The sequence below is a fragment of the Euleptes europaea genome, chromosome 10 (genome assembly GCF_029931775.1).
Source record: "Euleptes europaea isolate rEulEur1 chromosome 10, rEulEur1.hap1, whole genome shotgun sequence".
NCBI classification, from domain to species: Eukaryota; Metazoa; Chordata; class Lepidosauria; order Squamata; family Sphaerodactylidae; genus Euleptes; species Euleptes europaea.
The window spans coordinates 9,708,865-9,729,192 of NC_079321.1; the positions used below are offsets into that span (position 1 = coordinate 9,708,865).

The 20,328-nt window shown below is 44.4% G+C and overlaps 1 protein-coding gene across 1 annotated transcript; it reads left to right on the forward strand.

Moving 5' to 3' along the window:
- The first annotated feature begins 1,675 nt into the window (after nucleotides 1-1,675).
- On the forward strand, nucleotides 1,676-19,921 carry LOC130483920 (cytochrome P450 2K6-like). The gene is made up of 9 exons (XM_056856830.1): nucleotides 1,676-1,858; nucleotides 12,488-12,650; nucleotides 13,733-13,882; nucleotides 14,123-14,283; nucleotides 14,825-14,998; nucleotides 17,149-17,296; nucleotides 18,757-18,941; nucleotides 19,298-19,439; nucleotides 19,734-19,921. The coding sequence occupies exons 1-9, from the start codon at nucleotides 1,676-1,678 to the stop codon at nucleotides 19,919-19,921; spliced, it is 1,494 nt and encodes a 497-aa protein (XP_056712808.1).
- Nucleotides 19,922-20,328: the final 407 nt, after the last annotated feature.

Here is a 20,328-nt window from a genome sequence, read left to right on the forward strand (position 1 = left end):
CAAACGAATATTTACATTTTTATTTATATAGAAAGATTCTGAGTTGATTTGGGTGTCCTGAATACCTTTCCTCCAGGGTGACTGCTGTCTCTTGTGCCAATGAAATGGGTGCCATTGGATTTTAGAGTTAGTTTTTAGAATACTGGGTTTTAACTCTTTAACTATATTTATTGTATATTGGTATAACTGTATAGTAATATGTTTTATGATGTAAGCCTCTCTGAGCCCGGCCTTGGCCAGGATAGAGTGGAATATAAACTGTAAATAAATAAACAAATGAAGGATTTCCTTTTACCTCCCAGCCGCCCCCAGGCGCTCACTGTTCTGTCATTCTACCCAATATAACTAACCCATCCTGTTCTTCGGGCTAAATGAACAGGACTCAGTGTGGCAGCAAGGATCATCAGGTAACGTAAAGAACTCAAAGAGGGAGCATGATACAGGCCATTTGAGAGCATTACAGAGTGGTGCCACTACAGGTGTTACATTTGTGCATACAGTGTCTTCAAGTCACAGCCTTCAAGTCACCACAGCGTGCTGTAGTGGTTAAGAGCGGTGGTTTGGAGCGGTGGAGTCTGATCTGGACACCCAAGTTTGATTCCCCACTCCTCCACATGAGCGGCAGAGGCTAATCTGGTGAACTGGATTTGTTTCCCCACTCTTACGCACAAAGCCAGCTGGGTGACCTTGGGCAAGTCACAGCTCTCTAAGCCCTATTTGTACTATGGGCATAATGTACAGAGTACAACAGGTATAATGTAATCTAACAACAGATTATGAAAAAAAATGAACAAAGAATCTAAACATTCTGCTGTCATTTCAATCATTTTTGTAACCACCCCAAACAGACCTTAATTTTCTCCTTTTTTCTGCTTAGATTATTATCAGAAATTAAATGGCACTGTGAATGGTGATGTTGTGAAAATGATGATGCCTTCTCCTATTTGTTTAAAGTTTGGCAGGCAGGAGGATTACTTGGATACAGCGTTATCAGTCACTCAGAATTTTATCCTAGGTGGATAGGGAATGGGGGAGTTACAGCCAGAAATAAGCTGCCCAAATTTGAAATCTTTTTAAATAAATGAAGAGTGGTTACATTCAAATAAACCTACAATGAGCCACTTTTTAAATTCTTTTTACTTCTGTGTGACTCAACTCACACTACCGAAAATGCAACCCTGATATCTAGACAGGTTGGAACGGGGCAATTGCCTTACATTTATTTCAAAATACCTGTGATCTATTCAATGAAAAAACATTTCAGAAAGTCAACTTCCACTTATGGAAATTTCGCACTTGCTATAAGTTCAGTAGGTCAGTAGGTTACCCCCCTATTCACTGGCAACACTAGACTTTGGAGCCGGTAGATCATTAACTAGCTTAGCCTTCCAGATAATATTGTACTGAACCTTTGGTCCAGAGAGTTTATCAAGCTTTTATTTGATGGATTAGAGTCCACGACTTCAAATTCAGGGCTATTATAGATGAAACACACAGAAATTTGGGGACTGTTTCTCATAAAATGCATGGGTTGGATTACTTGTGAGAGCTGATACAGGGCCATGTCAATGTGAGCAATATCTGGTGCTCATTTCAGTAGGCGGAAAATGCCCTTGATCTAACTCTATTACAAATCTCTCTGCAACCACTTCAGGCAACTTCCCGTGATCACGAAATGGATTGGATGGATCCTACATCCATGTTGTTCCTCTTTGCCCTTACGCTTGCATACCTTTGGATAATGAGCAACTTCTGGAATAGCAGAAGCCAAAAGTTTCCACCAGGACCAAAACAACTACCGCTCATTGGAAACCTCCACCAAATGGACCTGAAGAGGCCTCACGTGACCATGCTAAAGGTATCTTTCTTGTTTGATATGTTCTAGATCCCTGTCTCGTGTAGTTGTCATAGGAGAGAGTGACCTTAACCTTCTCTATTCCAAATGCAGCTATTAAAGCTCAGACAAATATATATCACAGAACTTGCTTACACAATATTAAAATGTACTTGATATATAGGGTTGCCAACCTCCAGGTAGTAGCAGAAAATCTCATGTTATTACCACTGATCTCCTGCCGATAGAGATCAGTTCACCTGGAGAAATTGGCGTCTTTGGCAATTGGACTCTATAGCATTGAAGTCCCTCCCCTCCCCAAACCCCGCCCTCCTCAGGCTCCATCCCAAAAAGCTTCTGCTGATGGCAAAGAGGGACGTGGCCACCCTATTGATATATTAGTACATCTGCAGCCATTACTGCCATAAATGAACTCTGTTTAACTAAACCATTGCAATGCTAAGAAGAAAAAAATGCATAGACCTCTATCAAGTTAAACCAAACAAAACATTCCTCAAAAAACATTCAGCCTGGAAGATAATAATCTGATCTATTCCTGGAGAATCCATAATCCAGTTAAAAAGAATTTCATAATTTATGCTTATTCTCACAGAACGTATTCAAGATTGAGTTGGTGGAGAGGACCCCATTAATAATATAAAAACATAGAAAGCTGGAAAACATAGGAATCTTTCCATTCAGCAGCCAGGCAGGGGATCCTATTGGTGTCAGCTGCTTTGGGTGCCCACTGGGGAGAAAAAAACTCAGAAGCTCAGCAGGGTCAGCCCTAGTTAGTACTTAGATCTAGGGCTGTCATCCTCCAGGTAATAGCTGGAGATCCTCTGCTATTACAACTAATCTCCATCCGATAGAGATCAGTTCACCTGGAGGAAATGGTCGCTTTGGCCATTGGACTATGGCGTTGAAGTCCCTCCCTTCCCCAAACCCCATTGAATTGTGAGGAACCAGGTGCTCTTCTGCATCTTAATATACCCTGTTTCTGAACAAGGTTTTGTGGGGCAAAATATGTCCTCAAGCTCTTGTGTCACCAGAGGCAAAGTTGACTCTTGATAGTCTCCCTGGGTTCATCCCAAAATTTCCTCTATGAAAGCAAAAGAGGGCCATTAGAACTAAGCAATGACCATATATTGCAGTGACAAAAACAGGTCACCACCCACCCTTGACATTAGGCAACAGGCAGATTCATTGCTCCCACTCTCCCATGGCCACGTAGGTTCTTGGACCCCTTGTCACAGAACATACTATCCGTGATTATGGAGGGTATTCCATTGTACAGTTACCATGGTTGTGCATGCTGACATATAATATTATCATTTTTCTCCCCAGGGGTTGATGCCCATCTCTGGGAGCTGCCACAGCAGCGCCATCCTGGGAAGCAAATGGGGCCTTCCACCGGCGTCCTACCAGCTTAAAGGCCCACACCGGCATTCTGGGAGGCTAGGGTTGCCAGGTCCCTCTTCGCCACCGGCAGGAGATTTTTGGGGTGGAGGCTGAGAAGAGTGGGGTTTGGAGGGGGAGGGACTTCAATGCCATAGAGTTCAATTGCCAAAGCGGCCATTTTTCTCCAGGTGATCTGATCTCTATCGGCTGGAGATCAGTTGAATTAGCAGAAGATCTGCTACTACCTGGCAATTGGCAACCCTACGGGAGGCATTCTGGCATCCCAGAAGGCGTTCCTGGGGCGGGCTGGTGGGGAGGAGCTGCCGTTGGGCAGCTTCCTGTCCCCTTTCACCCCGGGTACACCACTGCCAAGAACAGTGAGGCTGTGCCTGCTTTTCTCTATGGGGCCAAAAGGCTCCGTTTGACCAAAAAAAGCCTCTAAAAGGCTTTTTTAAATTTCTGCATGCAGGGAATGGCTTAGGAGGCGGCGCAGCAGCACCTCCTCCCCGCTGTCCACGCACACTGCAGCTCAGGAATGTGGTGTAAGAGACGGAGCAAAGTCCTTCACTTCCAATATAAAGCTAGCAATTCCTCCTGGGGAAATTACCTCTGTAATCTGGAGATCAGTTGTAATTCTGGGAGAACCCCAGGTCAAACCTGGAAGTTGGCAACCCTATGATTCAAGCAAGCATTTGGGTTGGCCTAAAGGACGGCTTGCTAGAGACTCATTGGGGAATGATTATTCTTTGTTTGGGTGCCCAGACTGTGCAATATTTTCTGCTTTTATGTGAGAGGGTGTCATATTTTTACCTTTGGAGGTTTTGTTGTGATTTTGCTTGTAAAGACTTTTGCAGTCATAGAGTCATAGAATCATAGAGTTGGAAGGGACCACCAGGGCCATCAAGTCCAACCCCCTGCATAATTCAGGAAATTCACAACTACCTCCCCCCTCCACACCCCTAGTGACCAGAAGATGGCCAAGATGCCCTCCCTCTCATCATCTAAGGTCATAGAATCAGCATTGCTGACAGATGGCCATCTAACCTCTTCTTAAAAACCTCCAGGGAAGGAGAGCTTACCACCTCCCAAGGAAGCCTGTTCCACTGAGGAACCGCTCTAACTGTTAGAAAATTCTTCCTAATGTCTAGACGGAAACTCTTTTGATTTAATTTCAACCCGTTGGTTCTGGTCCAACCTTCTTGAGCAACAGAAAACAACTCGGCACCCTCCGTCATATGTGCTGAACACATATTTAGTAATAATAAAATTAAATTACATGAATGTGACCAAAGGTGTGTCATAGGATTCATTGCTTTCTGTTTATGTTAGAATGATTGCATTGCCTTCTCCTCTATGGAAAACTTACACATTGAATTAGGAAGTTGCCTGGAAGATGGAATGTGCACATTCCTCTTTATCTGCCTTATCCATCGAGAACCTCCAAGTTGGAATACTTCGGTGTAGCTGGTTTTCAACTAGGGTCGAAGGAATGTTGAGAAGATCAATTGGGCTTTCCATTTCCATCAATGTTGTGAAATCCTCAGGGCTTCTTGCTATGGTTATGCATTTTATTCTATTTATTTAGTTTAAACCATTTATTTCTTCTTACCCCACCCCCCAGGAGAAGAACAAGAACCAGATCAACCGATTTTTCCATAATGAAAACCTAATTGGTGTTGTTAATGACTTATTTGCTGCTGGCACGGAGACAACTTCGACTACCTTGCGTTGGGTTGATGGTGAAATACCCTGAAATTCAGAGTGAGCACTTTCCATTGGTTGGTTTTCAGTATCCCAGGATATATGATTTCCAGTTACACACAGTGTTAAAAATGGAAAGAAAAGTGAGGTTCCTGTTGGATGTTACCTGAATGAGGGAAAACAGGAAGCACCAGAGAGTTATACTTCCTGTTTTATCCTGGTGGGGTCATGATAACAACAAAAAGGGAGGGTAGAATTCTGTTTCTAACGTTTTATCCACTGTGCCTTTCTCCAAGACTCCTATCATGTTTAGAGAGTGATTGTTCACTCATACTCTCTCAGTATGTTCACTCATACTCTCTTGACATTACAGTGGCCATGGAGAAGATCCTGGACATGTTAAAAAATGCCAAGACGGCCTGTAGCAAAGGGGGACCTGGTGATATTGTTTCCCCTGCTTGTGCCTTTTCAAGGACCTAAACCTCAATTTAGCAAGGAGTTGTCACGCCATTTTTTAAATGGCCAAAATTGTTTCTAAAATGGCATCGTGTGTTTTGGGGTTGTTGTTTTCTCTCTGTATGTAGGGTTACCAGATCCCCTCGGCAATCAACGAGGGGTGTGGGGTAAACATACTGGAAGGGTTCCTCACCAGGAATCCACTACCATCTCTTCCAGCGTACAGCTGTGTACAGATGGGTAAGCCACAGAATTTCCCCCAAATTCCAGAGCAACCCCAGCGCACCCCCCCCCCGCAATGCGCTGGTATCACTACTGAGTCCACCGCTCCAAACCACTGCTCTTAACCACTACACCATGCTACACAGATCTAAAGGAGAATAGCCAAATCCAAATAGGTATTCAGGTAACTTGGGAAGCAGCTTTGCCAAGATTCCCCTTTTTCCTATTCGGCCGAAATTAAACCTGGGAAACCTGCACACAAGCCAATATGCACAACCCTACTCAGTGGTATTGAAGGCCTCTGAAAGAATCAAGAGGTTCCACTTCCAAAGTACTCAATGCAGTGTGAATTCTGGTGAAGACGCAGAAGTGACATCAACATGTCAAGTGACATTCTAGGAATTCCCCCTCACAATCTATGTTCTTTCCACACAGGTTTTGCTATTTCGCTGTGTTATTTTGATAGGTTATAGTATTAAGTGCTCTTTGAGCTTTGGCTGCGTCTGCTTCCAAAGGAATGGGAAATACTTGCTGGATCGACCTTGAACAACACTGCAGACATAAAAGCGACGGAAGAAAGCACAATGAAATGGGACTTTATCGGAAGCCCTTCTCGCTTATCTAATCTATTTTTGGAAGACTGCATGCTTATGGTATTTAATAAATATTTTCATTGTGCTGTGTTTTTGGCATGCTGATGTGGTAGACCTTTCCTTCAATTGTTGCCATTTATTCTTGATTGGTCAGATATATTTCCTAGACCTTAATATAGAATTGTATGTGAGTTTCCACTATTCTGCTTTGTCTAATTTGTGTGTATATATATTTTTGTATGTCTGATTTCATTATTGTTGTTGAATGAGAAAGACTTTTCATAGTACAGGATTGAAATTTGGACATTATTTGGTCATAGTGCTGCTTGGTTTTTCCTAGTACCTGGAGGTTAGCAACCATATTTGGAGGCCCTGGTTCAAGTGCCCCTGATTTCTGTGATTAGGCAAGTGGCAACCTGGGAGAAGGCCTTCTCAGTTGTGGCACCAAAACTCTGGAACTCTCTCCCCAGGGAGATTCACCTGTCCCCTTCTGCTGCCACCTTTTGCCAAAAGGTAAAAACTTTTTTTGTTTTGTTTGGCTTTCCATTAGTGACCCCTGCATCCTGATCAGGGTTTTAATTGTTATTTTTGTGCTAACTGTTCTGTCATTCTACCCAGTACAACTAACTCATCCTGTTTGTCGGGCTAAATCAACAGGTCTCAATGTGGCAACGATGATGAAGAAGAAGAGTTGGTTTTTATATGCTGACTTGCTCTACCACTTAAGCGAGACTCAAACAGGCTTACAGTCACCTTCCCCTCCCCTCCCCACAACAGACACCCTGTGAGGGAGGTGGGGCTGAGAGAGCGCTAAGAGAACTGTGGCTTGTCCAAGGTCACCCAGCTGGCTTCATGTGGAGGAGTGGGGAAAACAACCCGGCTCACCAGATTAGCCTCCGCCGCTCATGTGGAAAAGTGGGGAATCAAACCAGGTTCTCCCAGTCAGACTCCACCACGCCAAACCACCGCTCTTAACCACTACACCACACTGGCTCATCAGGATCATCAGGAAACATAAAGAAGTAAATGAGGGAGCATAATACAGGTCATTTGAGAGCATTACAGAGTGGTGCCACTACAGGTGTTACATGTGTGCGTATAGTGCAAGCCACAGCCTACTTATGGCCATGCAAGCAAGGGGCTTTCAAGGCAAGTGACGAGTGGAGGTGGTTTATCATTAGAGTTGCCAACCTCCAGGTACTAGCTGGAGATCTCCTGCTATTACAACGGATCTCCAGCCAATGGAGTTCAGTTCACCTGGAGAAAATGGCCACATTGGCAATTGAACTCTATGCCATTGAAGCTCCTCCCTCCCCAAATCCCACCATCCTCAGATTCCACCACAAAAATCTCCCGCCGGTGGCGAAAAGGAACCTGGCAACCCTATTTATCATTGTCTTCCTCTGCAGAGGATTTCCTCGGATCTCTCCCTTCCAAGTACGGACCCTGCTTAGCTTCCAAGATCTGATGAGATCAGGCTATACCATGCCACCTTCCCTCCACAGGTGTTACATACAAGGGGTTAAAATACAGCGGGGAAACATTATAGCTGAGTTTCAATGCTCTATAACTATGACGTTTGATCGTTCTTTCATGGCAATTTGTACAGGTGTATGGAAGTAACATGTGTCTGGCTTTAAGACTGAAAGTCGCTCTGCAGAGAGTGATTAAGTGATTGGTGGGGGAGGTTTTTTTTTAAGGTATTAGCCTCATCCTGGGGATGGCAGTTTTTTTTCTCTTCTGACGGCCTTCACTAGTGAGTAGGATGGTTTTATTTGCTTGTTATGAATTGAGAGTGTTTTCTTTAGTTTCTTTAATACAGACAATTATTTATGTTGGCAAGGCTGAATGCCATCCCATCAGGGGAGTTAATAGGTCATTTAAACAGGGCACCGTACTGTGAGAGAGTCTGCCAATGTGGTTCTGGCCAAATAGATACTCTTCAGCATCCCTTGTTTAGCTGTGACTTGCTCAACGAGGCTAGAGACAGATGGATAAAGCCTTTTATTCGGGAATCTGTCTCTAAACTGGATAATCTGAGGGGGGGGGTTTAAGCAGGGGTGGATTTTAATATTACATTGGCAGTCGCCAAATTTCTTTCCCAGTCAATTAAGATTTTAAAAATACTAATTTCCTTATGGGTTATTTAGATAGTTCCTTCTTCTTTTTCCCCTTTTTATTTTGGTCTCAGTGTGACGTCGTTCAGGGCCGAATTGGCCAAATGAACAGTAAAGTTTATTTTCTTTAAAATAAATCTTGTTTTACAAAACTAATGAGAGGAGCTGTGCACGTTGTGAGGGCATCTTTCCTGGGGAAGACCAAAGGCCGGAGGGATAAGGCTTTGGCAAAGAAAAGCTCACACTCTTATTATTAAACAAACCACACCTTTCCCACTGGGAGCCTGAAAGGGCTGGCGTCAGCATTTCAGACCTTGGCGAGAGGTACTGGTTGATACAACAGGCATAAAGGTTATGATCTAACAAAAGATTATGAAAAAATGAAGAAAGAATGAGTTACAGCTGTCTAAATAGTCTGCTGTCTTTTCAATCATCTTTGTAACTGCCCCAAACATACCTTAATTTTCTCCTTTTTTTCTGCTTAAACGGTTATGAGAAATTAAATGGCACTGTAAAGTGTGATCATGCAAAAATGAGGATCCTTTGTGCTATTTGTCTGAAATTTGGCAGGCAGGAGGATTACTTGGACAGAGCCTTATGAGTATTATCCAAGGTGGATGAAGGAATAGGGGAGTTATGGCTAGAAATAAGCAGCCCAAATTTGAAATCTTTTGAAATAAACAAAGAATGTAAACATTAAAATGAAGCTACAATGAGCTACTTATTTTTTTTCTTTTTACTTCTGTGCACATCACGAACTCGTCGCACTACCAAAAAATATGACCCTGAAATGGTTGAAATGGGGCAAATACCTCACATTTATTTCAAAATATCTGTGATGTATTCAATGAGAAAACAGTTCAGAAAGTCACGTTCCACTTATAGAAATTTCTCACTAACTACAACTTCAGTAGTTCACCCTCTATTCACTGGCAATCACTAGTCTTTGGACCCGTGAAATAATTACCTAGGTTAGACCTTCTTGATAACATTGTACTGAATCTTTTGTCAAGATAGTTTCGACCTCTTCTGTCAAGCTTTTATTTGATGAATTGGACTCCCCCCACCTTCAAATACAGGGCTATTGTAGATGAAGCACACAGAAAATTGGGAACTGCTTCTTACAAAATGCATGGGTTGGATTACTTGTGAGAAACCTATACAGGGCCCTGTCTACGTGAGCAATTTGTGCCGCTCATTTCAGTGGGCACAAACAGCCCTTTATCAAATTCTACTGCAAATTTCTCTGTAACCATTACAGGCAACTTCTCGTGATCACAAAATGGATTGGATGGATCCTACATCCGTATTGTTCCTCTTTGCCTTTATGCTTGCATTCCTTTGTATAACAAGCAACTTATGGAAGAGCAGTTGCCAGAAGTTTCTACCAGGACCAATGCCACTACCACTCATTGGAAACCTCCACCAAATGGATCTGAAGAGGCCTTATAGAACCATGTTAAAGGTAACTTTCTTGTTCATTTTTTTTGTCTAGATCCCTGTCTTGTCCTGGTGTCTTAAGCCTTAAGCTTCTCCATCCCAAATGCCAGCATTGCCCTGATTGTAGACTGAAATTAGATCTTCATTGACACTCCCCTAGACAGGCCTTGAGGTGTAATTTGGGAGGCAGAGAAAGCTGTTATGTTTCTTATGCCAACAAATTCCTACAAACTAAGGGAAAAGGGAAACGGAAGGTGGGGGCAAAAAGTGTCCTCAAGTTACAGCAAATGATTCCACACGCTAGCACGAAAAGTTATAGATGGGGAAAGTCACATGTCTAAGTGCTGCTTCACATTTTCTTTTTAAAAAAAAATACAAAACTTGCATGCATAAACTTGTAGTTGTGGTTCTGTGGGAAGAAGAAGAAGAAGAGTTGGTTTTTATATGCCAACTTTCTCTACCACTTAAGGAAGAATCAAACCGGCTGACAATCTCCTTCCCTTCCCCTCCCCACAACAGGCACCCTATGAGGTACAGTGAGGGGGAAAAGTATTTGATCCCCTGCTGAATTTGCCCATTTGCCCTCTGACGAAGAAATGACCAGTCCATAATTTTAATGGTAGGTTTATTGTAGCTGTGAGAGACAGAATAACAACAGGAAAACCCCCAGAAACCCAGAAGACAAAAGTCAGAGATTGATGTGCATTATAATGAGTGAAATAAGTATTTGATCCCTTTGCAAAAGATGACTTAGTACTTGGTGGCAAAACCCTTGTTGGCTATTACAGTCGTCAGATGTTTCTTGTAGGTGGCCACCAGGTTTGCACACATCTCAGGAGGTATTTTGTCCCGCTCCTCTTTGCAGATCCTCTCCAAGTCAGTAAGATTTCGAGGCTGATGTGTAGCTACTCGAGTCGAACCTTCAGCTCCCTCCACAGATTTTCGATGGGATTAAGGTCTGGAGGCCACTCCAGGACCTTAATGTGCTTCTTCTTGAGCCCCTCCTTTGTTGCCTTGGCTGTGTGTTTTGGGTCATTGTCATGCTGGAATACCCATCCTCGACCCATTTTCAATGCCCTGGCTGAGGGAAGGAGGTGCTCACCCAAGATTTGATGATACATGGTCCCATCCATTGTCCCTTCGATGCGGTGAAGGTGTCCTGTCCCCTTAGCAGAAAAACACCCCCAAAGCATAATATGTCCCCCTCCATGTTTGACAGTGGGGATGGTGTTTTTGGGGTCGTAGGCAGCATTCCTCCTCCTCCAAACACGGCAAGTTGAGTTGATGCCAAAGAGCTCGATTTTGGTCTCATCTGACCACAACACTTTCACCCAGTTCTCCTCTGGGTCATTCAGATGTGCATTGGCAAACTGCAGACTGGCCTGTACATGTGCTGTCTTGAGCAAAGGGACCTTGCGGGCTCTGCAAGATCTCAGTCCTTCACGGCGTAGTGTGTTACCAACTGTTTTCATGGTGACTATGGTCCCAGCTGCCCTGAGATCATTCACAAGTTCCCCCCGTGTAGTTCTGGGCTGCTTCATCACCGTTCTCATGATCATTGCAACTCCACGAGATGAGATCTTGCATGGAGCCCCAGACCGAGGGAGGTTGACAGTTTGGGTTAGGGTTGTCACCTTCTCACCAAGCTGCTTGGCAACAGTCTTGTAGCCCAGTCCAGCCTTGTGCAGGTCTACAATCTTGTCCCTGACATCCTTGGACAGCTCTTTGGTCTTGGTCATGGTGGCTAGTTTGGAATCTGATGGATTGATTGCTTCTGTCGACAGCAGAACCCTAACCCTAACCCGGCTGGTTGATAGGGGATCAAATACTTATTTCACTCATTATAATGCACATCAATCTCTGACTTTTGTCTTCTGGGTTTCTGGGGGTTTTCCTGTTGTTATTCTGTCTCTCACAGCTACAATAAACCTACCATTAAAATTATGGACTGGTCATTTCTTCGTCAGAGGGCAAACGGGAACATTTAGCAGGGGATCAAATACTTTTTCCCCTCACTGTAGGTGAGGCTGAGAGAACTGTGACTAGCCCAAGGCCACCCAGCTGGATTCATGTGTAAGAGGGAGGAAACAAAACCAGTTCACCAGATTAGCCTCCACTGCTCGTTTGGAGGAGTGGGGAATCAAACCCAGTTCTCCAGATCAGAGTCCACTGCTCCAAACCACTGCTCTTAACCACTACACCACGCTGGCTCTCCATACCATATTTACAGGATGGTTACTGGCTTTGTCTGTTAAATTTCTACCTGCTCAACAATTGAAAACCCAAAAATCTCTTTGTATATGTATTAAAGAGGAGGAAAGTGTGATGTCCTAATGCTTTGCATGTCAGACTAGGACTGGGTAGATCCTAGGGTTGCCAAGTGACAACTGCCTGGAGAAAAATGTCTGGTCCCTTTAATAGAGGCTTAATAGGATCCTATTCACCTCCGTGCAATTAAAAGCTTCACAGCATGTTCACAAATAAACTCCATCCCAAAATGTCCAGGAATTTCCCTACTTGGAGTTAACAACCCAGGCTCTATTAAAGGGACAAGGCATTTTTTGCTTTTTGTGTGTGTATGTGAGTATGCTTTTCTGTGTATGCATATATATTTGGTTGACAAATGTTTATCAAGTGTGTGTAGTATTTTTGCTGACACCATCTGGCAACCCTAGCTGGATGATTGGAAGGATGTTCCTCATTTTCTTTTGATTACATTTCAGTTCTCTAAACAGTACGGCCCTGTCTTCCGTATTCAAATGGGATTGCAGGAAATGGTTGTTCTGGCGGGCTACGAGACTGTAAAGGAGGCTTTGGTGAACCAGGCAGATGCCTTTGTGGACAGGCCCATGATCCCAATATTTGAAGACTTTCTACAAGGCCATGGTGAGGTCATTCCTTCTGAAGACTTGTGTCTTGCTTGTGTACATAGAACTTGAAGCCATGAGAGTCTGTTCCAAAAATCGGGGTCGCTAAAAGTTGGCTGTGACTGGAGAACACTTAAGACACACACCGCATAATCACTTGTCCCTGAGTAATGAATAGGGCGTTTGGCTGCAAGGAGAGAGAAAAGTAAACCATGTTGAAGTTCCCACCATGGGAGGAGAGACAGTCATGGAGAAGGAGTGCTCTAATCCTGGGCTTGCATGAAGGATGAGTGCACATCCAGCAAGAACATTTTAAAAATAAAACATTTTGAATAGCACAGTAGATAGCACAGTAGATAGAGTAGAGTTGGGTGAGAGGTTGGAGTATCTGCCACATATCTCAGAAGCACTTCTAATTCTGGTAGATCCTGGCAACGCTAGAAGGGTGACCAAGAAACAGAGTCCATTCTTGAATAAATAGATGGGCACTGGCTCAGCCCTCTGGGACAAACAGTGGAAATCCAGTAAACATTTATTTATTGCCTATATTTCTATACTGCTTTTCCTCTTTGCTTAAAATAGTTTACAAGAAAACAAGCAACTTATATCTCCCCTGCCCCCATTCCTAATATATCCCTATCGGTATGTGAGCATTTTAGCTTCTATGATCAGGATAATGGGTCTTCATTGGTCCATTGAATTGTGAGGAACCAGGTGCTCTTCTGCATCTCTATATATCCTATTTTTGAACCATGTTGAGCGGGGCAAAATTAGAGCCCCAAGCTCTGGTATCACCAGAGGCAAAGTTGACTCCTGACAGTCCCCCTGGGTTCATCCCCAAATTTCTTTTAGGAAAAGAAATGGGTGCCATCAGAACTAAGCAATGACCATGTATAGCAGTGACAAAAAACTGGCCATCACCCTTGACAGCAGGTGACACGCAGATACATTGCTCCCACTCCCCCAGTAGTCACGTAGGTTCCATTACCTGATTGGACCCCTTGTCACAGAACACACTAGCCATTATTATGAATGGTATTCCATTAGACAGCTACCAAGGTCATGCATGCTGATCTATAACATTGTCCTGTTTCTCCCCAGGTATTGTTATATCTAACGGTGAGGGCTGGAAAGTGTTGCGGCGGTTTGCGATAACCACGTTACGGGACTTCGGGATGGGCAAGAAGACCATCGAGGAAAGAATTGTCGAGGAGAGCCGTTTCCTGATACAGAAGTTTGAATCCTTCGATGGTGAGTTGGGATTTTGGCGTTTTTTACATTTGCATTTGGAAGGCATCAAAATACCGGAGCCATCCTGTGAAGTGGTCCAGTCCAGAATTCCCCCTCTGCAAACTACAGCTCATTCTGTGTAACCGTAAAACGGATGACAAATGCTACCCACGCGTATGCAAGCTAATGCACGAGGCATAAGAGATGCTCGTGCTCATTCCATCCTGTAATGCTTTTGTTTCAATAATTTTTTTTGTCTAGGAAAACCGTTTGAGACAACTTCAAGTATAAATTCTGCAGTTTCCAATATTATAGTGTCCATATTACTTGGCAAGCGATATGAATATGAAGATCCCACGTTTATAAGATTACTGCACATGATCAGTGAAAACACCCGGCTTGTAGGAAGTCCCTCAGTCCAGGTAACCTATTAAATTCTGGTTTTAAAATGGTTGAAATTTCAGTACCAGCAGTAGAGGCAGTCCTATGTGTACATTCATGCCTGTAAAGAATCACTGCAGAAATGCAAGACTTCATGGCTGGTGCAGATCTTGTTCTGAGAAACTTGCAACTTATTTGAGATGTTTTAGGACAATATATAGCACAGTCCATTCAAAACGCGGCCACTTTTATGGTTGCCAGGTCAGCGGACAACGCTTGTTGCCTTCTGCTGCTCAAAACTATGGTGGGAAAAGAATAACAAAAGATGTCGGCGTCACGCACGGGGTTCTGGTTTTGCCTGGAAATGATGTCACAGCACATACAATGCTGGCAACCCACCCATAATCTCCTGGTGTTTGGCCAGCCTGGCAACCCTAACCACTGCAATCCTTGGCAACCGGTGGGAGGGTTTGAGTGGTTCTGAGTCACGGGAGATTTCCAAAAAAGCCTTGAGGTTTCTACATCAGCAATAGAATTTGGGGTTTCTTTAATCTTTCCCTTTCTCATATGTTATTCTTTTAGCTGTACAACATGTTTCCTGCTCTGGGCTTCCTCTCTGGTGGACGCAAGACTGTCCTTCACAACAGGGATGAATTCTTCGCCTTCATCCAGGCCACCTTCATAGAACGCCTCAAAGAACTGGATGAGAATGACCAAAGGAGCTTTATTGATGCTTTTCTAGTCCGACAGCAGGAGGTAACAGAGTCTTTTAAAACATGCAGACAGTCAGAAGAGATATTTTCTCACCGGTAGTTTAAACGTTTCTTTGCATGTGAATGCACGGGTAGCTGGCAAGGAATCTAGCTTCCATATTACTTGGCAAGCGATCTATTTAAAGGGCCGAGATCTATTTAAAGGGCGCAGATCTATTTAAAGGGCCCCCGGCACGCCTTCAGGGGAGTCCCCTGAAGGCGCGCGTCTTTTCCAGTGACTCTTGACGTCTCATGATGTGACCAAAATACAATAGCCTCAGTTTAGTCATTTTAGCTAACTTAGGAGGGATGGAAATACAGGAAAGCATATCCTGTTGTCAGGGATGCAAGGGGAAGGGGAGAGGGAGAGAGGGGGGGAGAGAGAGTGAGAGAGAGAGAGAGAGAGAGAGAGAGAGAGAGAGAGAGAGAGAGAGAGAGAGAGAGAGAGAGAGAGAGAGAGAGAGAGAGAGAGAGAGAGAGAGAGAGAGAGATTAGCAGGTAGGAAGGAAGATTCCCTGAGAGTAGCAATAAACACATCACACTACAGCATCAGAACAGTAGGAAAGGGGGATGCACAGGGCCTGACTTATCTATCACTCTGGCTCTCTATAATCCCCCTCTGGAGTCTGAGACCAAGAGACAGTGCAAAGTCCTTCACTTCCAACATAAAGGTGGCATTTCCTCCTGGGGAAAAGATCTCTGTAATCTGGAGATCAGTTGTAATTCTGGGAGAACCCCAGGCCAAACCTGGAAGTTGGAAACCCTGCGAGTCAAGCAAGCATTTGGCTTGCTAGAAACTAATCTGGAAACTATTACTATTATTCTTTGTTTGGGTGCCCAGTAGGGCTGTCGATTCAGTTCTGCCCGAACCAAAAAACAGCCGAATTTCCCCCAATTCGGCGGTTTTTCGGTTCGGATTGAACCGAACTCAAAAAGGGGGGGAAATGGGGAGCTGAATTCAGTGAGTTTGGGGTGTTTCTGAATAAATTCGGCGAATTCAGGCCCTTTAAACAGATCTGCGCCTTCCAGCTGGAAGGCACAGATCTGTTTCCCACCTCCCCACGCGCGCCTTCAGGGAGCTTCCCTGAAGGCTCGCGGGGGGGTCTTTAAACAGATATGTGCCTTCCGGCCGGGAGGCGCAGATCTATTTAAAGGGCCCCCCGCGCGCCTTCAGTGGACTCCCCTGAAGGCATGCGGGGGGCCCTTTAAATAGATCTGCTCCTCCCAGCCGGGAGGCACACATCTTTTCTAAGCCCCCCTCGCGCCTTCAGGGACTCCCCTGAAGGCGCGCAGGGGGCCCTTTAAATAGATCTGTGCCTCCCAGCTGGGAGGCGCAGATCTATTTAAAGCCCCCCCCCCCCGCGCGCGCCTTCTGGGGAGTCCACTGAAGGCGCGCGGGGGGGTTTGGAATAGATGTGTGCCTCCCGGCTGGGAGGCACAGATCTATTTAAAGGGCCCCCTGTGCGTCTTCAGGGGAGTCCCCTGAAGGCGCGCGTGGGGGCTTGGAATAGATCTGAGCCTCCCAGCCAGGAGGCACAGATCTGTTTAAAGACCCCCCCCCGCACTTCCTTTAGATTATGCATGCCTTTCCCACCAGCCAAAGGTCGCCTTGCTCTCCCCGCATGTTTTGCCCATGTTTTCCAGATGCTGTTTTAGCCAGAATCTGGAAAATGTGGGCAAAGTGGACTTGGATAGTGAGGCAACCTCTTACGGGCAGAAAAGGCATGCATAATCAAAAGGAAGCCCCAAAGCAGTTGGTGGGGGTGACCAGCGAGGAAACGTCCCTGCAAAAATGGCCATTGAATTAGATGCCTGGAGGATAGAATATGCACATTCCTCTTTATCTGCCTTGTTTATCGAGACCCTCCTCCCCCAAATTGGAATATTACTGTGTTCCGTTCATTTTTTCATGCAAAAGGAACAGGAGTGTCATCTTTGCTCCTGTTCCTTTATTTCTTCTCATGGTTTGGTGTATTGTAGAGATATTTTCTATGTGTAGCAGGTTCTCATCTAGGGCTGAGGGAATGCTGAGAAGATTGATCCAGGCTTTCCATCCCCATCAATGTTGAGAAATCCTCAGGGCCCTCTTGCTATTTATTTTGTGTTGTATTCTATTTATTTACTTTAAGTGATTGTTTTCTTCTTACCTCCTAGGAGAAGAACAAGTACCAGATCAATGGAATTTTCCATAATGAAAACCTAAAGAGTGTTGTGAATGACTTATTTACTGCTGGCACAGAGACAACTTCGACTACCTTGCGTTGGGGCCTGTTGCTGATGTTGAAATACCCTGAAATTCAGAGTGAGTGCATTCCATTGGTTGGTTTCCATTATTCCAGGATATATGGTTTCCAGTTACACATAGTGTTAGAAATAGAAAGAAACAGGTTCCTGTTGGATGTTACCTTAATGAAGGAAAACAGGAAGCACCAGAGAGTTATACTTCCTGTCTTACCCGAGTGGTGTAATGACAACAACAGAAATGGTGGGTAGAATTCTCTTTGTAACGTTTTACCCACTGTGCCTTTCCCTGGGGGAGGGGCATTTTTCAAGGTAGAGTCACCAAATTTGCAGCAAAGGACTCTCCTTGCATGAACCCCAAAGTTTGGTAAAAATTGGTACTGGGGGTCAAATTTTATGGGTTCCTGAAGGGGTCGCCCCCTCCTCCATAGAAAAGCATGGTAAACTTTTCTATGGGGGGGGCAACAACATTGGGACCCCATAAAATTAGACCCTCTGTTCCAAACTTTACCAAACTTTGGGGTTCATGCAAGGAGAGTCCCTAACAGCTATGCTGCAAATTTGATGACTCAGTCTGTAATCGGCGCTTCTGCACTCAAGAATCGTGGGGAAACAGTTTCCCAAGAAAGCTTGCAATGGGCCTGTGCAAAGCTATTGCTACCTTTCAAGCATTCATGGGAAACTGTTTCCCCACGATTATTGGGTGTGGAAGCGGCCATTACAGACTATGAAAAGTAAATATTTTTAAATTTTTCCTAGGGGTCATTTTTCAAGGTAGAGTCACCAAATTTTCAGGATAGCTGCAAGGGTCTCTCCTTGCATGAACCCCAAAGTTTGGTAAAGTCAAAGAAGGTCAGTGCTGCCTATTCTCCCTGCCTGTTTGACAGGCTCCCCTGGGTCTCAGTGCCAGGGTCATCCCTGGTAGGTACTTAAGTGGGTTGGCTTCTGCTGCTGACCATGCCGCTGAGAGCCGGATGGGCTCCTTCAAGCTGGATGACTCCCGAGTGGACTCCCCCAAGGCCACACCCTGCTGCAACTAGACAGGTGACTTCCCCAGCTTTGGGGCTTGCTGGTGCAACTTGCCTTTGGTGGGGCATTCAGTCTCCTTGGGTGAGTGAGGGGGCATTGATCCCAGAGAAGGACATAAACCAGAGTGTCTCAGTTTGTTGATTGTGATGCAAAACAATGCTCTCCACGAAGCAACAACTTGGCTAATCCTGCATTAGATTCCTAGGGAGAAATCCCTGCTCCCTGAAGTCTTCCGCTCAATGTCCTCCACCCCTAAATTCAAAACTTCCAAGAAGGATCCACCCTTTTTTCTCCCCTTCCCGAGCTTCATTGGATATCATAGTCCAAGGCAGTAGAGGGAGGCTCCTTCCATCACCTGCTCCTGGACTTGTGGCACTTTTTCAAGACCAGACAGCCACTCATACCAATAAGACGGCCCCAGTAAATTTATGGCATAATTCAAAACCTGAAACAGATTTTTTAAAAATGGGAATAAATGTTCTGTTTTCTCAGAGAAAGTGCAAGAAGAAATAACTAAGGTAGTTGGATCCGCTCAGCCACGAATTGAACACCGAGCAAAAATGCCATACACAGATGCGGTGATTCATGAAATTCAGAGGTTTGCGAATATTCTGCCTACTAGTGTGCCACGGGCGACCAATGCGGATGTCACTCTCGGAGGCTACTTCATTCCAAAGGTGATTGTTCTTAGCTTTACAGTCATTGCTCAGCTGGATAACACAATCTGCCCATCTTTTGCTACCAAAATTCATCTCCATAGGATATCAGATCCAGTTAATGAAGTTTCTCTGTGTCCCATAGATTTCTCGTACTGGAAGGGCAGAAATGTGCCTGACTTTGCTTGGATTGTGCCAAACATTTCAAAGTGTGAAAACACTATCCAACCAAGTCCATTTTTTACCTTGCTTTCCTTGCACTTGAATTCTCACGTAACTCCGTTTGTGGGATGGCATTCCCTTTGCCTGGAGAATAGCTAATATGCTTGATGGGCCGTCATCATTTTCTTCAATAACGTCTTGCTTTTATGTTGCAGGGAACGCATATCATCCCATTACTGTACTCTGTGCTGTACGATGAATCTCAGTGGGAAAAACCACTTCAGTTCTATCCAGAGCATTTCCTTGATACCGAAGGAAAGTTTGTCAAGAGAGATGCCTTCCTGCCTTTCTCTGCAGGTAACTCCTTTTTGATATATCATTTTGGGTTTAATTAATGAATCAGGTACCCAGGTCCACTGACTTAGAAGAACACAGTCCCAGCTCGCCATTTTTCACGTATCCTTTCAAGATTCACTTTATTCCTTGGTACTGTAAATCATTGAGTTGTGAGAAAATTCAGTCTGCATTTATCTTTCATTTTTCCTGTCTTATGTTTAAATTCTTATGGGGAACATTCCATGGGGAAAATGGAATAAAAATATGATGGAGTTCATTAAACAGGGATTCCTTGCTCCATCTATATTGTCACAGGTCGGCGAATGTGTGCTGGGGAGACCCTGGCCAAAATGGAGCTCTTCCTCTTCTTTGCGAGTCTCCTGCAGAGATTCACTTTCCTGCCAGCCCCTGGAACATCTAAAGAAGACCTGGACCTCACTCCTGCAGTTGGGTTTACTACGCCTCCGGTGCCCCACAGCATCTGTGCTTTGCCATGTTCTTAACATCCAACCATGCGTAGCTTCCCTGTGCACATCACCCTCCTCTTCTGCACCTTTTTGCCTGCCAAGGACAATTCAGACTCAACAGAAATGGACTCTCAAACTTTAGCGCTTCATATGCCTATCTGTAAAATGAATACAAGCTAGATCAGAGACATAACTGAGTTCAACATTTTGACCTCACTTCTTGAGTTGTTTGCTGTATGGAGGGAAAAAAACTACTGTATTTCTGTGTCCATAATATTTTATTAACACTACAGATGTCTTTGAATCAGCTAAACAACCAAATTGAGCTACAGCAATCATGTACTTCCAACTGAGTTCCTTTCAATGGTATCAGTTATGTAGACAGATCAAATATATGTCATTGCTGTTATGTTTTAGACGTCAGACCTGCTTCACACACATGT

What these genes read in the sequence shown, in the direction of transcription:
- LOC130483920 (XM_056856830.1), top strand. Translation starts at nt 1,676, where the DNA reads ATGGATTGGATGGATCCTACATCCATGTTGTTCCTCTTTGCCCTTACG. An exon ending in TAGGAAGTCCCTCAGTCCAG is followed by an intron (nt 14,284 to 14,824) that starts GTAACCTATTAA and finishes TTATTCTTTTAG; the next exon opens with CTGTACAACATGTTTCCTGC. An exon ending in CTTCCTGCCTTTCTCTGCAG is followed by an intron (nt 19,440 to 19,733) that starts GTAACTCCTTTT and finishes ATATTGTCACAG; the next exon opens with GTCGGCGAATGTGTGCTGGG.